Raw genomic sequence first — 15,903 nt, forward strand, 5'->3', positions numbered from 1 at the left:
TTAATTGCCCTGGAAAGAGATGGCTGGGTAAGCGCGTCACCGAGAGATGGCTGGGTAAGCGCGCCACCGAGAGATGGCTGGGTAAGCGCACCACCGAGAGATGGCTGGGTAAGCGCGCCACCGAGAGATGGCTGGGTAAGCGCGCCACTGAGAGATGGCTGGGTAAGCGCGCCACTGAGAGATGGCTGGGTAAGTGCGCCACTGGCCTTTCTGGTTGCCACCTAGGGCGTGGGAGGAGGCAGCCAGCCTTCCCATCCTTCGTGGTGACGGCTGTGAGCGTGGCCGTCAGAACCTGGCCTTGAGGGCCGAATTCTCAGCACAGGTGAGCAGGCGGCTTGACCCCACAGCTGCCCAGAGTGAGCTTTCAAGCTGCCTCCAGGGACGGCGCTGAGCCAGGGAATTCTGCATTTGTGCTCGTGCGCAGACGGTAGGAGGCGGCCAACGTGCCAGTGCCTTTGCCATAGTTGCTTTTGGAGCTTCAGTTTTGAAAGAGCTTACAAAGACTGAAGCAGGGACAGATGACCAAGAACAGCTCGTCTGTAGGAGGTGGCAGGAAGACCAGCCTGGCTTGGACTGAGATCCGGAGAGAGCACTCAAGATGACCAAAGGAACTTAAGAATTAGGAGAATGTGAGTTCTTTGAGGGCAGCAGGGACTGTTCGCTGCTGCGTCACCAGCTTTCCATCTGTCTGTGAAGTGAAGCTCTTCTAGAAGTTTTCTAGAGATTGATTCCAGGCAGTCTGTGATTTCTAAATCTAGCCTCTCTCTACCACCACATCGGGGCCTTTGCCCTCAACAGCCCTTTTTGGGGGCTGGTCTGCTGTCCTGCCGATGTCTTTGGTGTCGCCAGCTGCGATTCAGTATCTGGCTTTCAGGTCCTTTCCAAAATCCAGGCGCTGTTCCCTGGGATGTAGAGGGGCTGAACTCAGGTAGAGCAGCTCGGAGACCTGCCTGGCTCCCTTGGTAGGATGGGCACTCCCTTTCCAGCCTCAGCTCAGAACCATTCTAGAGAGACACCTCCGTCAGCCAGCTCTGGTTTTGTCACCAGGAGAACCTGGGTTGGATGGAGGATATGGCTCACCTCCACAGGTGCCTGCGCGTGGGCGTGCTCCCAGCACTGGGCTCGTCCTTGAAAACAGCAGCTTCTGACGGGCAAGAGGGGAAGGAACCTGGCGCAGCAGGTGGATCTGCTGCAGCCGAGGAGGGACCTGGCCAGTGTGGAAGTCCCTCCCTCCCCTGGGGCTGAGGGTAGGCAGGAGCGAAGGGATGCAGAGAGGCAGGAAGCCCAGGGGAAGGGGTTCCCGTTTTTAACAGCTCCCGGGAAAATGGTGAGGACATCCCAGGCCCGAGGGCACTCAACACTGCCTCCTCGGAATTAAGGAAATTGATGGCACAAGCATTTTGTGCGCACCCTGGGTGGTTCATTTTGGGACACAGCTTCGTAGGCGGTGCTCTGCCTCGCCCCTTGGGGAGGTAAAGGCCACACCGAGGTTGTGGGTCCCATCCTTGCAGGAGAGTGTGCCATGGGCAAGCACGGCTTCCCCCAGGACACTCAGGTTTGCAAGTTGCAAGTTTGCAGGGTGCCACACCCGCCGGCCGTGAGACACGCTTGTCCCGAGGCCACACCACTTGCTTGCCAAAGCCTTCTGTTATGAACACAACTCTGGTGAAGGCTCCAGTTTATGGGGGCTCTTTCACCCTGGGTGTGTGTGGAGACAGACATTGCGACCTTGCGACCCAGAGATCCAGAAGTAAGAATCCATGTGCAGCAAACTGTGAGTGCCACATGCTTTCATTCATCACCAGGAAACGGAGGCTGCCACTGACACGGCAGGAGAATGAAGACCTAGCTGAAAGTTCGCAGCAGAACGAGCTCCCACCTGTCTCTCAATTGCAAAACATTCAAAACAGAGGCGGTGGGGCCTTAGCGTGTCAGGGTGTAGATGGGCCATTTGAAAGCCACAACCACTTATGTGGTGGGTTGATCTGTTTCATCAGATTCTCATTTGGGGTTCGTGTCTTATGTTGGGATGTTTTTCATGTAGGTCACCCGTGTGAACAGAAAGTGAGAGGTTGTAGCACATTGCCACCGTCCAGATCTCGGGTCATCTCAAACGATGGAGCCAGCCGCTTCTCTGGAGGCAGCCTCCTCACGACTGGAAGCTCAAGGCGTGAGTTGACACTGTTGGGCCCATGTGTGGGTGGGTCGTGAGTGGTGGGTGAGAGGTGGAAGACCGCGTGTGTGTGTGCATGCATGTGTGCGTGTGTGTGTGTGTGTGTGCACCATTTGTGGTGCTGTTAGTGCCCCTCTGCGTCTAGGACGGGACTGTGCTGTCCATGTGTGGGTGGGTCATGAATGGCGTGTGAGAGGTGGAAGGCTGCATGTGTGCGTGTGTGCGTGTGTGTGTGTGTGTGTGTGTGTGCACCATTCGTGGTGCCGTTAATGCCCATCTGCGTCTAGGGCAGGACTGTCCTGTCCATGTGCAGCTCGGTGTCCTGGCTAGATGCCCCTGTGGACCCACAGGCCCCACCGAGCCACCACATTGATCACACCCTGGTGCTCTAGGCTGGGCTCTGCAGGCGACTGTGCTGTTTGGAGAAGTGGGAACCCTGCCAGTGGCATTTGTGTCTGGTTGGCTGCTCATCTGCAAGGGAAGGAGAAATGGAGAGAAGGTCAGGATGAACATAGACTGATTTTCAAAACAAGTTGAAGTCCCCTATGTTGTGAACAGAAGAAAGAAGCCAATTATGGAGCTTGGGAAAGAAAGACCTGGTTTTGAGAGGAAGACCTGGGTTTGGTGAAAATGTGTTTCACAGCAGGGAGGCTCTGAAGTTTTTCTATCCCCTTAAAATGTAAGGCCTCACAGACCTGAGTATAAAGTACTTGTCATTTGAATTACAAGTGGGAAGTGCTCTTTAAGGAGCATTTTCCCCAGAGGTTGCAGATCATCTGTGTGAATTCACAGCTGCCGTGCGCTTTCGTGTGTTGCTGGGCCTTGGAGCAGTGGCTTGTTAGAGGTGGGAGGGGCCGTTAGAGGTGGGAGGGGCCGTTGGGTTCCCTCTTGCAAGGCTTCCAGGATCCCACAAGGCCCCTGAAACTCTGGGTAAACTTGTATGTTCTCCCTGGGAGCAGACATGAGGGGCTCAAAGGGATTCATGATCCAGGCAGATACAGTCTGTTGTTCTGGGCCAGCTTCCTCATTGTAATTTTGAAGAAACTGAGACGAAGAGAGGTCAGGTGACTTGGCCAGTGCCGTGGCTAAGGGGTGAACTTGGCTTAGAATCTGGATTCCCTGCCCTGGGGTCAGTGCCCTTCATCCTCAGGTGGTCCCACAGACCACCTAGAGTACGATGGAGAGCCAGCTCCATAGAGAGAAGTCCCTGAGCTCCAGGAGCCAGGCTGAGGTTATTGATAAAACCCTGCCTCCAGGCGCAGCAGGTCAGGAGCTCAGCTGTCAGGGAGCAGGAACCCAGAAGGCCTTGCTGAGACAATCAGAGGCCCTGAGGTCAGTGATCCTCCAGACCCTGTTTTGCTCAGGACCAGGACAGGAGGTGTCCCTTAAAAGCACATGTCTCACCCATGAGGCAAGGCTCTGCAATTAGCAAGTTGCACGAAATTTTAAGAAGGTTCTCAGTGCTTCGTGCCTCACCCCAAGTGCAGTTTCACGGTCACTCTGTAACTTTCTTTCTGGTTTCATTGGGACCACGAGAGGTATTTGTTGGGGTGATGCAATCTGAAAACTTGAGCTCATGATAAACCCCCACCTGCCCAGGCCCCAGGTCCCTCCACTCACAGCCGTGGCTGCAGGTAGCTCAGACCAGGCCTGTGCCGGAGACTTGTAAGAGCCACTCGGGGCATCTGCAAAGCAGTTTGCCGGAGTTAAAATTGGATGGTGGTGAGGGACCTGACAGTGGCACTGTTTCCTTGTGAGAAGGAGTCGAGGGTCACGTTGCTGTCCACCGTGTGGAGGCTTCTGCAGGGGGTGCCCATGCCCCATACAAGTGGAACCAGGCTGGGAGAGCTCGGGCTGGCGTTGGTTTCCTGTGGGAAGTTTCTGCTGGTGCCAGAGAGTGAGGAAGGACCCAGGCCCTAAGCTGGGGCGCCTCTCAGCTGCCCTGCTTGTGCCGGGCTGAGCGATTTTCTGGGAACCTCATGTGTCAGCCTTTGGCGTGGCCTGGTCACCCAGCACAGCCCCACCTGACACCCCAAGCCCCTGCTCTGTGTCGGAAGGAAGGGCCTGGCCCATCCAGTAGTGGCTGAGCCTTTGCCTGCCAGTGCTTGACCCTGTTCAGCTTCTGTTGGTTTGCTAAATGAGTCATTGTGTGTCCCTGGTTTGAGTAGGGCCACCCCAGAGGAGGCGGGCTGTCCTGGGGGCCAGGCAGTCCAGGGGCAGCTGGGATGGAGTTGAGAGCAGGAGCCTGGGGGCCAGGCCTGCTCTGAGCTTCATCGCCTGCCCCCCACTCGCTGAAGGCCTCCTGCCAAGGGGACAACCCCTTACCCCCATTCCTGATCCGAGGGGCTGAGGCCGGCAGCCCTGGGTGAAGGCATTAGTGGGCCCTTTAAGATCCCGAAAGCGTGGGCTTCTAGAACGTGGCCTTCTTCCCTAGAAAACCCCCTGGTGGTGTGTTGACAGCGTTGGATCTAAGGGCCAGCGTCAGAATTGCTTTTAATTTGAAGGCTGAGGAAAGGAGGGGATGCTGTGGAAACCAGGGTATAAAGTTATCATCTTTATCTGGATCTCAGAACTCTGCAGATTGGAGCTGCAAAAAGCATGAGCTGCACTCTTGAGCTCCCTCCCTATATAGGTGGTCCTGGGAGGCCTGCCCTGGTGTCTGCTCCTGGAAGGCAGACACTGCACATCTACCTGACTCGCGCTCTGACCCTTTCGCAGGAAAACACGTGGTGCAAGCACAGAAGCTGGCGGACGTGGACAGTGAGCTGGCTGCCATGCTACTGACCCATGCCCGGCAGGGCAAGGGGCCCCAGGACGTCAGCCGTGAGTCAGATGCCACCCGCAGGCGTAAGCTGGAGCGGATGAGGTCTGTGCGCCTGCAGGAGGCCGGGGGAGAGTTGGGCCGGCGCGGGACGAGTGTGTTGGTGAGGGTTTGTTCAGCTGTCACTGTCCTGGGATCTCCATGCAGACTGAGTCACTGTGCACTTCTCTCCCTGCCTCCCACATGATTCTCTCTTACCTTCCTCCCAAGTCCTGGGGACAGAATATAAGAAAATCGGACTTTTTCAGCCACCAGGGGAAATCTTTAAGTGAGAATTATCTGGAGAGCTTTTAATAAAAGCCAGTTCTTAGGCGTCACCCCTGGAGATTCTGATACTGATTGGTGTGGGCAGGACCCCTGGAGCCTGGGTTTGAAGAAAGCTTTGCAGGTGATTCTGAGGCTCTCCCAGGTCTGGGGACCAGAGCTGTGAACAACTGACATATCCTGGGTTGTCAATGTAATCATTCTGGCTAGAAAAATTCCCCCTTTTGGCTGAAAGTCTAAATAGAACTTTTAATATTTTGCTACTAAGAAATGGGAGGTGAGAATGGTTGTACCTCCTGGGTTCATAGAAGTCGGGAACCACAGGGGCCTTGAGAAAGATCTCCTGAGATTCCCTCTTGCATGTAGGCAGGCCGGGGTCTGAACAGAGGTGGCCCTTTTCCTGACAGTAAACTCAGCAGGGCCACCACTCAGCCTCCCTGCCAGCAAGGCGTTGGTGCTCAAAGGTGGATGCAGATGCCTCGGTCCCTCCCTAGGCTCAGTTCAGTCTGATGGGGCGAGGAAGAGGCATGGTGAGAAGACACGGGGTGAGGAGGCCTGGTCTGACCCCACAGGACTGGTGGGCTCAGTGGTCAGGGAGGAGGGAGGGACTAGAGGGAGGCCAGGGCAGGGCCAGGGCATGATTGGGGCCTCCTCCCAGGCCTCAGGACACCCACCCCAGCTCCCTCACTCCCTTCCTCCCTCCCTCCCAGCTGGCAGGGCTTGAAGCTGTGGCCTCTGGAGGCCCCTAGCCTGGATAACCTTAGCTCTGTCAGCGTAAGCTTGGAATTGAGGAGCCACTCTCAGCCCTAGCCCTGTTTCTCATCCTAACTCATGTCTGGCCCCATCGTCCAGCACAGCGTGTCAGAGGTTCCACTCCTGAAAAGCTCTGAGGATGAAATTCTGATGGAGGCCCCAAGTGTGAAAGGCCAGCTCCGATCCCCCTGCAAAGGAGCAGCCAGAGCCTTGGATGTTGGAAAGTGAATGTCCAAAGTCATTTAAGCCAGAAATCAAATTTTGTCCTCACCTTTTGAGTTAAATCCTGAAAGCATTGAAGTCAGCCCATCTCTCTGATGCCTCAGCCTCCTCTGTGTTAGATAGAAGGTTCCCAGCGCCCGGCCGCAGCAGCTTCTTGGAGTAGCTGCAGGCTGGCTGACTCCTCGGCATGGGGGTGGCCCCTTCCAGGCCTGAGACCTTGCAAGGCAGCCTCTAGTGGGCCTCGCTTTTTCTTGTAAGGCCCACAAGAAAAACAGGCCAGTCTCCAACCTGTAGAACCCATGTGTGCTGGCCAAGCCCCTCGAGTCCCTGTGGCATCAGAGCAAGGGGGTGGCTGAGCCTTGCTGAGGCAGCGTGCTGCTTGCCCGGACTCTGACCCGGTGTGACTGAGACTCAGCAGGCCAGGGGCATGTCCTCTCCTGTGGACGCTGGGCCCAGGCAGGGCTCCCGACATTGTGTTGGGGACCTGGCTGGTGAGGCCTGTCACCATAGTTTTGAGGCCATTCTTTTCTCTTGTTTGAAACTTCTAATTCTCCACCGTGCGGGGGGCCAGACTCGTGTCTGTGAAGAGTCTCTCAGGAGTAGGCAGGGGTGCTATGTGTACCTCCGTGTCGGGGACACAGCCAGCAGATCTCTGTCCAGCACTGCCTGAGATCCATGCCTGGGCGGGGCCGGCCAGTTCCACCCAGACCACATGGTCAAGGAAGGGGGTGGTGGTGGCGATGCTTGTGGAGAAATGTCCTGTTCTGAGATCGCGGGTGGTGGGCAGCCAGAAATAGCCTCTTGTGGAGGAGAGTGTGCCTGGGACCCTGTCCGCCCATGTCCTCTTGTCTGCAGGCGCAGCAGAGCGTCCGCACACAGCACTTGCGGGACCTACAGGTCATCGCCGCCTACCGGGAACGCACGAAGGCCGAGAGCATCACCAGCCTGCTGAGCCTGGCCATCACCACGGAGCACACGCTCCACGCCACGCTGGGGGTCGCCGAGTTCTTTGAGTTTGTGCTTAAGAACCCCCACAACACACAGCACACGGTGACCGTGGAGATCGACAACCCCGAGCTCAGGTGAGGTCTCGGCGGTGCCCGTCCTGCCCCAGCCCAGATCTGTGTCGGGTGCAGCCGGCACCCCTGCTGAGCTGGCTCGAATTCTGCCCGAGAGCCAGGGCGATTTGACTTCTCTCTCCCACTCCTCTGAGCACCGCTCTCGGTGGGTGGGACCGCAGCCTCCTGTGGGTCTTCCTGGGAAGAACTGCCCTGACGCCTGGACACTGCCTCCCCCAGCGTCATCGTGGACAGTCAGGAGTGGAGGGACTTCAAGGGTGCTGCTGGCCTGCACACACCGGTGGAGGAGGCCATGTTCCACCTGCGCGGCAGCCTGGCCCCCCAGCTCTACCTGCGCCCCCACGAGACCGCCCACGTCCCCTTCAAGTTCCAGAGCTTCTCTGCAGGGCAGCTGGCCATGGTGCAGGTGCGGGTGTCAGGCACATGGGGAAGTTGCATTTGGCTGACGATGGTGGGAAATTGAGAATGCTTCCAGTCTCCACCAGTGTCCCTCCCTTGCTTGTGCAGACAGACTAGCCTTGGGGCTGCCACCCACTCCCCTTGGTGCTCAACAGGAGCCCTGGCATGTACACTGCGAGTGGCAACCAGCCCCTTCTCTTTTCCAGCCTGATGGGTGTCGAGCTGGACCATCTCCTCCTAATTTTCTTTACTAAGTTGGTTGGAAGGGCTTCTTAAAGCCCAGTGAATCTAATGGATTGACATTTTCTAGCATCTTCTTTCCAGTTAATGTTGTTTGGTCCCTTCCGACTGCAGCACTGTCTGCTCTATGCAAGATGCAGCTTTGCAGGCATGTGTGCGGCGAGCATGTGTGCAGGGAGCATGCGTGCAGCGGGTATATGTGCAAGAGGTATGTGCGCAGGGTGTATGTGAGATGTGTGTGCAGGGGGGATATGTGAGGTGTGTGTGCAGGAGGCATGTATGCAGGGTGTGTGTGAGGCACGCGTGCAGGAGTTGTGCGTTTAGGGGTCTGTGTGAGATGTGCAGGGAGTGTGTGAGGTGTGTGCAGGCGTGCAGTTGTGTGTGTGCAGGGAGTATGTGAGGTGTGTGTGCAGGTGTGCACTTGTGTGCAGGGGGTGGTGTGTGAGGTGTGCCTGCAGGGGGTGTGTCATGCCCGGGTGTGTGAGGCCGGCATGGGGTGTGGAGTGTGTGTTTCAGCTTTTGACCTTTTGGGGTCAGCTCTCTAGGGTGGTGGTCATTGCTTAAGGTGGACTTGAGATGTCCCTAGAGGCTCACTCACAGGATGCCATGCTGGCTCTTGGGATGGGCTGTGAGGACTGCAGGTGGGACCTCAGACCTTTGGCTTCAGGCAGAGCCGGGTTCCCACCTGGGATCTGCTGTTCCCTTTGTTCCTGGCAGCCTCAGCCTTCTCTGGCACAGTGAGGCCGGTTGGTGATGGTTGCTGCCTGGAGAGTCAGTGTGAGAGGAGGCTGGTGGCTCCCAGCTGGGTGGCAGTGGTGTCTCTAAGCACAGGTGCTGGTCGCCTAATGGTGTTGCTTCCTGACCTGCTTGTGCTGTTCGGTTCCTGCAGGCCTCTCCTGGGTTGAGCAACGAGAAGGGCGTGGACGCCGTGTCACCTTGGAAGTCCAGCGCAGTGCCCACTAAACACGCCAAGGTAAAGGGGCAACAGAGGACAAACTGATCTCGGGGCTTCCTGGGTATTCCCAGGGCCTGACCCTTGTGTCCTTCTCTCCCCTCCTGGAGGGGAGGGCTGGGGCCAGATCAGGGCAGGGGTGGCGTGGGCCTGGGAATGGCCTTTTCCGTGTCCTCGCTGGGCAGGGCAGCTCCGTCTGGGCGCTGGCACAGCCTGCATGGTATCTGGTCGGAAATGCCTTCTTGGTGGCCGCCTTCTCACAGCCCAGGGCTCTCCGGGTGTGAAGCCGCAGTTCCCGTGGTGGCTGCCACAGCCTGCGGCCACTCCTTGAGCCTCACGCAGAGCATTCCCTGGTGTGTGAGTGTGTGATGTGGTTCTTCCTGGAAATAAGATGTAGTCCTTGGTTACGTCCCTTGCTAAGCGAAGGCCGTGTAGTAAGGCACCTGCTTCTCAACAGCTGGCTGAGACATTCTCAGGAGGAGCTTGAGACACTGCTGCTTTATGGCAGTTTCTGAAGGTTGTTTTTTATTCGGTAGAAACATGCCTTTTGTAGTAGTTGGGAAGTGAAAAACAAAATTAAAAAGCTTTGGTCTTTCTTACACATTGCCTGGAGGACAGAATTCAGAGTTCAGCGCAGTCCTGTGAGGCTGTGGGGTTCCCGTGGCCCGGGTCTCACTGTGGTTGCAGCCTGGCCCTCTGTGTCCACCGGGCCCCATCACCAGTGAAAACTTGCTTTATTTTATTTAAGTGTGCAGCCACAGCTTTGCCTTGATCTAAGGAATGTATCTGATCTTTACTGAGTGCTCTAGGTTAACGCTTTTTCCTTGCATGAGTGGGAAGTCCCAGCCATCACATCCTGTTGCCAAAACTGTTGGGAGGAAGGTTTTCCTCTGCTAGCTTAGGTCTGAATGGCAAGGGCTGCAGGTGGATGACCATAGACAGAGGGACAGGAGCAAAGACGGGCCTTACCGTCGTGAGCCCGTGGCAGCATTGGGAAGTGAGTAGCTTGCCAAATGCCCAGAGGTCGAGGTTTCTGTGCCAATGTAGCACAAAGGGGGCGAGGGCCAGGGCCCCCGTGGGAAGGTGGGGACATTCTGTTGTCTCTTTATGCTGTGAGCATGGCCAGTCTGTGACCTTCCTGGAATTTGCAGGATGCTTTCACTTACACTTTCACATAGGGGGTTAATGGCAGCTGCATTTTCAGGAGGCTGTGCACTAGTCAGATAAGGGAAGTTCAGGTAAGATTTCAGGTGTTTTCACCTTAAAATAATCTTTACGTCAGAAATATGATCTCTTCACATGAATTTGGAGTTTGAAGGGAAATCCTAGACACTATGTTAGTTTACCCATAATTACTGCAGTGTGTATCTCTGACTGATAAGGACTTTTCTTTTTATCATGACTGCATGCTGTCGTCGCTGCCCCCAGTCAACGCAGACCTCGGCATCGTCTGCTGGGGCTGTAACCACGGGCCTTTCTACCGCTGGTGCGTTTGGATCAGGACCCGCTGTCCTGGGGTGCTCCGCCTCTGGAGTTGCTCAGTGGGCAGACCACGTTGTCCATGAAGGCCACCCACAGAGGCCATGCTGGCTGTCACCGTGCTCAGGTGCTGATGGCCTGATGCTATCACCCGTGTCTCCCTCACTCGCAGCCAGCTGAGGCTCCTGGCCCACTGCGTGTTCCATCCAGGGTGGAAAATGGTGAAATTGCAGTCCTGTCATTCTTCCTGTGATTTTTCTACAAACAAGGACTTTACCGATCAGCAGTTTGGTTACCCTAAAATATACTTTGTACTTGAAAGTGAGGATGAATGTTAGAATCATTCCCTTTATTTATCAATTTTCAAATAAATGAGCTGCGTCCTAGCAGCCTCCAGAGACAGTCCATGTTTGCGGTGTCTCATGATGGACACCGAGGCGTTATATTTGTATTTCTCATCCCATGGAGGCACCGCTCTTAGACGCTGGAACTGCCCTCTCTCAGGCCACCGCCATCCTTTTCAAGTTAACTCCTGTGCCTTTTTTAAATAACAAGTAGTTATTTTGAAATAATTTAGAACTTAGGGAACTAAGTTACAGGAAGAGTGCAGAGTCCCCACATAGGGTTTTCCCAGACTTCCCGGTCACTAACTTTTGCCATGTTTGCCTCGCCACTCTCTGTTTGTGCATTTTTCTTGAACAATTTGAGAATAAATTATCAGGTAATGCCCTTTACTCCATGACACTTCGAGCTGGGTTATCTTGAAAATAAGGCCACTGTCCTCTGTGGTCAAAGGAGAGCCATGAAAATTAGGGAACTGACGCTCCTCTTCTGTCATCACAGGCCCCATTCACATTCACAAATGTCCCAGCACTTGATAGATGGCCCGTCCAGTGGCCCCCACCAGGCCGCTGCCCATGGAGTCCTTCCGGCGTGGCTGCGGCTGTTCTGAAGTGCACAGGCGGTTATCCTGCAGGGCGTGCCCAGTGGGGCTGGTGTGGTGTTCGTTTCAGTTAGACCCAGGTTATGCACTTGGGGCAGGACCTCCACAGACATTTGCCGTGTCCTCTACGAACATCATACTGTGAGGGACACCGTGTTGCTTTGTCCTGCTACTGGCGATGTTACTGTTTTCATTCAGTTAAGATGACATCTGCCATGCTTTTTTCCTGTAATATCAGGAAACGTCTAGTAATTAGAAAGTAATGAGTAAGTATCTTGTTGGGAGATACTGAGGCCATTCAAATACCCTATTCTTCATCAGACTTTTACGCACTAGGTGTCAGTGTGCACTGATGACCTGGCCCGAGTTGGTTGGTAGTGGGATGCTTGCCTGCCGCGGATTTTCCAATTCCATCATTCCTTCTCTGTTGATTACTGGTATTTTAAGTAAGGTAGAGCTGTGCCTTCACCCCATTCAGCTATTTACTTTTTATATCCTTATGAACAATGAATTTCTATTTTATTCATTTTGTTACTATCATTATTTATTTTGTTGCTCATATTCGTGCCTTGACTAACCAGGGCAGCCTCTTCAGGCCAGCTCCTGCATCCTGTTGATTCACCCCTGTCCTCCTTTGAGTCCTTCCTTACTGCCCAGCACAGCAAGACGCCCCAGGCTCAGCTTGCATTTCAGGAATGTCAGCTATTTAGCTAAGGTTCCTTTGGTTGGAGAATGATATTCAGAAACCAAGATTTCAGTGTTAGATGTACTCAGTACTACTGGGATGTCACTGCTGCTAGTCCCTCTCAGCAGAGACCTAAGAGGTGTATGCCTGTGGGTACAGATACATACATACACATATGTGCATATCATGCATATATGATGTACAGATATGTGCGTGTATGTGCACAGACTACTGTTTCTAGTGTGCAGAAGACCATGAATTTGCAGCAGTTCTTCCAACACCAATTTAACATCACGGGTTTCTTCCTGTTTTTTTCCATGTTTGTAATTCTCATTTCTGCTCGTGAGAAACCTAGCTCGCATTTGGCTTACTTATTTGCCTAATTTCCTCTGTATATAACCAATCCGCTGACCACAGTGGCCAAATCCCTTTGGCTACAATACCACTGGCCATCTTTGTGTATGTGTATATTTCAAAACATCAGTACCAACCAGGGCTAGACACTATCTGTCAGTGCAAGATTTCTGAAGGTGCATTTGTCCTTAGGTCCTTTGTGTCCTGTGATTTACATTTACTTAAAGAATTCTTCTCTGGGTAATTACAGCACCAACTTGATAGAAGGTTAGATTTGTTTATTTTTAATACATTGACACTTCTATTTATTTTAGTTTAGTTTTCAAAATTAAAAACAAGTAAGTCAAAAATCAGACTATAAAGCAAGATATATTTGGAAGGATCTTGTTTCCATTCCTGCCCTGCCCCACTCTCTCCTTCTCAATGTGCACAGGTGTGAAGTGTGTGCATGTGTGTGTGCGCACGCATGTGTGGGTGGTGTGTGTGTGTGTATGTGCATCCATGTGTTTGTATGTATTTGTGCATCTGTGTGTGCATGTATGGATGCATGCATGTGGGTGTGCATGCGTGTGTGTGTATGTGGGTGCATGTGTGTGCATGTGGGTGCATGTGTGTGCATGTGGGTGGATATGTGTGCGCATGTGGGTGGATGTGTGCATGTATGTGTGCATTGTGTGCGTGTGTGTGCATGTGGGTGCGTGTGTGTGCATGTGTGGGTGGATATTTGTGCATTTTGTGTGTGTGTGCATGTGGGTGCATGCATGTGTGTACATGTGTGGGTGCATGCATGTGGGCGTGCATGTGTGTGTGGGGGCATGTGTGCATGTATGTGTGTGCATGCATGTGTGTATGTGGGTGCGTGTGTGCATGTGTGGGTGGATGTGTGTGCATGTATGTGTGCATGTGTGCATGTGGGTGCATGCATGTGTGTACATGTGGGTGCATGCATGTGGGCGTGCATGTGTGTGCGTGTGTGGGGGCATGTGTGCATGTATGTGTGTACATGCATGTGTGTGCATTTGTGGGTGGATGCGTGTGTGCATGTGTGCATGGATGTGTGCATGCATGGGTGCATGTTTGCATGTGTGTGTGCATGTGTGCGTGCATGCATGTGGGTGTGCATGTATGTGTATGTGTGTGGGTGCATGGGTGCATGTGTGGGTGCATGTGACTGCATGCGTGTGTGTGGGTGCGTGTGTGAGTATGCATGTCTCTGTGGTTGTCTGTATCTTGAAACAAATATAGCCTTTTTATCAGTTGTCCCAATTAGTACCTCTTCAGACAATATGGTTTTTAATGAGTAGCTCTTTTGAAACCAGGAAAGTTTCTATTTCTAACCCCTTTGGTTTAGGCACAGCCTCTTTTTGCCATCTGGAATCAAAGAGCTTGTGCTGACGTGCTTGCCGCGAACTTGGCCCCGCCACCACCCACTCCAGGACTCCTGGCCTGACTTGCGCACATGCACACAGGGTGTCGGGAGGTGGGATCATGGCAGGAGTAGTTTTGACTTGGGACTGCAGACCTTCTCCACTGGCATTTAAGAAGTGTGCCGTACTCGCGAGGAATAACGGCAGTGTGGCTGCTTGGGTGCCCTGTGTGGGTGCCGGCCCAGACCTTGCTTAGCGGTCCCCTCCGGGTGGAGACCTGCTGCTGCAGACTCAGTCCCTGCCTTTGACGATGCCCGACCTTCCCCGCTCATGGCAGTGGAGGGTGAGGGGGTCATGGCAACAGTGGAGATACGTGTGCTGTCTAAGGAGGGACAAGAAGCTGCTCACAATCCTCGTGCCCATCCCAACACTCAGTGTGGCCTCCTCACAGGTCTTGTTCCGAGCGAGTGGTGGCAAGCCCATCGCCGTGCTCTGCCTGACTGTGGAGCTGCAGCCCCACGTGGTGGACCAGGTCTTCCGCTTCTATCACCCGGAGCTCTCCTTCCTGAAGAAGGCCATCCGCCTGCCGCCCTGGCACACATTTCCAGGCAGGTCCTGCACTGACCCTGCAGCCCACATGTTGCAGGCTCACCTGTTGGAAGTAGATACCTCTTGAGGGTGACAGATGGCCTCATGGCTTCATGCCCTGGTGCTGTCAGAGCAGCACGTGGGGCCTGGGGAATTCTCTCTCCTGCCTTTATGGTTTGAAACGGTGTCCCTCTTGCCACCTCTGAGATGACTAGGTGCGCATTTGCCGGCTGAGTCTGCCCTTCTAAAAAATCCCAGCTCCCACGGCCCAGGTCCAGGTGTGCCTGGAGGAACACCTACCTCCTCACCTGCCGGCCCGCGTGTTTCTGGTAGGTGCCCCTTACAGCAGAGTGCAGGCTTCCCTGCTCCAGGGAGCTGTGCTTTGTTTTTTGTGGCCCCCTCGATTATTCCTGTGGAGGTGGCTGCAGCCGAGCCGCAGTGGGCCGGATGGGCGGTGTCCATGCAGGGAACACAGTGCTTGGATGCTGTCCTGGGAAAGGTGGCGGCGTCCGTTTCCCCAGCAGGTGTCTTGCTGAGCACCTGTGACGAGCCTGTCCTGTCCTATAGTGTGTAACCTGTGGGGCCGTCTCCACACAGGCCGGGGCTGTGGAGAAGACTCTTTTTGACATTTCCCCTGCTCCAGGTGCTCCGGTGGGAATGCTTGGTGAGGACCCCCCAGTCCACGTTCGCTGCAGCGACCCAAACGTCATCTGTGAGACCCAGAATGTGGTAGGTTGTGTTGTGGCCCCAGCTCAGGCAGATCCTTCCCAGTGAGTCTGCGCCCCTGTCAGCTTCCCCACGGGTCTCCTGGGATCCTCTTCATTTTAGGTTTTCTGCTAAGTGGTTTCTTTCCCAAGGTACTAAAGGGCTATTTTGACATCCTTATGAGAGCTTTATGAGTGTGTTTTTATTTTTTCTACTAGCAGATCAGCTCCTTGATCATCTGAATTTAAATTTTAAAAAGGCATGAAGCAAAGTGAATAAAGTGGATGGTAATTAAGGCACTTATTAATTACCATTGTGTAAAGGATAAGGCAATAATTGTGTTATGACCAGTTAGGAAACTGGATAAAATCTCCTGTAGAATCTAATTGTTGAGATCCATGTAAAATCAGGAAGCTAATGATCTTCTCTTTGGCAGTGAACAGAATAGTGAATTCCGATTGGTACAGAACATGAACAGATGCGTTCTGGGAGGGACTGGCCGTCACTCGCTGCGTGTATTAGTCACAGATTTAGGGGCCAGGCTGGGGTCGGCAGAGCACTGTGTGCCCTGATATGCTGCACATCTGGTTGGCAGGGCCCTGGGGAGCCACGGGACATATTTCTGAAGGTGGCCAGTGGTCCGAGCCCGGAGATCAAAGACTTCTTTGTTATCATTTACTCGTAAGTGCACAGGCTTTGGGGACCTGGAGGCGGTGGCGGAGGAGAGGAGGAGGCAGGCCTGGGGCTGCTGGTGGATTGAAAGTGGGCTTGGCCCCTTCCTAAACTTGGGGGAGCTGTCGGGCCTTCGCTTTGTGAGGCAGGATTCTGCTGTGAGTTCAGGGCCCGCAGGGGTCTAGGGAAGGCACCCTGGAGGGGCAC

General features: G+C 54.1%; 1 protein-coding gene across 13 annotated transcripts in view; it reads left to right on the top strand.

The window, feature by feature from the left end:
• NPHP4 (nephrocystin 4) overlaps positions 1–15,903 on the top strand; it is a 133,717-nt gene that overhangs the window by 114,491 nt on the left and 3,323 nt on the right. For all 13 annotated transcript variants that reach the window (XM_055382918.2, XM_055382899.2, XM_063703253.1 and 10 more), the window contains 8 exons: positions 2,045–2,170; positions 4,892–5,097; positions 7,089–7,315; positions 7,532–7,718; positions 8,841–8,924; positions 14,183–14,339; positions 14,963–15,048; positions 15,620–15,705. In XM_055382918.2, the coding sequence (XP_055238893.2) occupies positions 2,045–2,170; positions 4,892–5,097; positions 7,089–7,315; positions 7,532–7,718; positions 8,841–8,924; positions 14,183–14,339; positions 14,963–15,048; positions 15,620–15,705 (1,159 nt within the window). The remainder of the gene's footprint in view (positions 1–2,044; positions 2,171–4,891; positions 5,098–7,088; positions 7,316–7,531; positions 7,719–8,840; positions 8,925–14,182; positions 14,340–14,962; positions 15,049–15,619; positions 15,706–15,903) is intronic.

This window comes from Gorilla gorilla, chromosome 1 (assembly GCF_029281585.2).
Source record: "Gorilla gorilla gorilla isolate KB3781 chromosome 1, NHGRI_mGorGor1-v2.1_pri, whole genome shotgun sequence".
Lineage (NCBI taxonomy): Eukaryota > Metazoa > Chordata > Mammalia > Primates > Hominidae > Gorilla > Gorilla gorilla.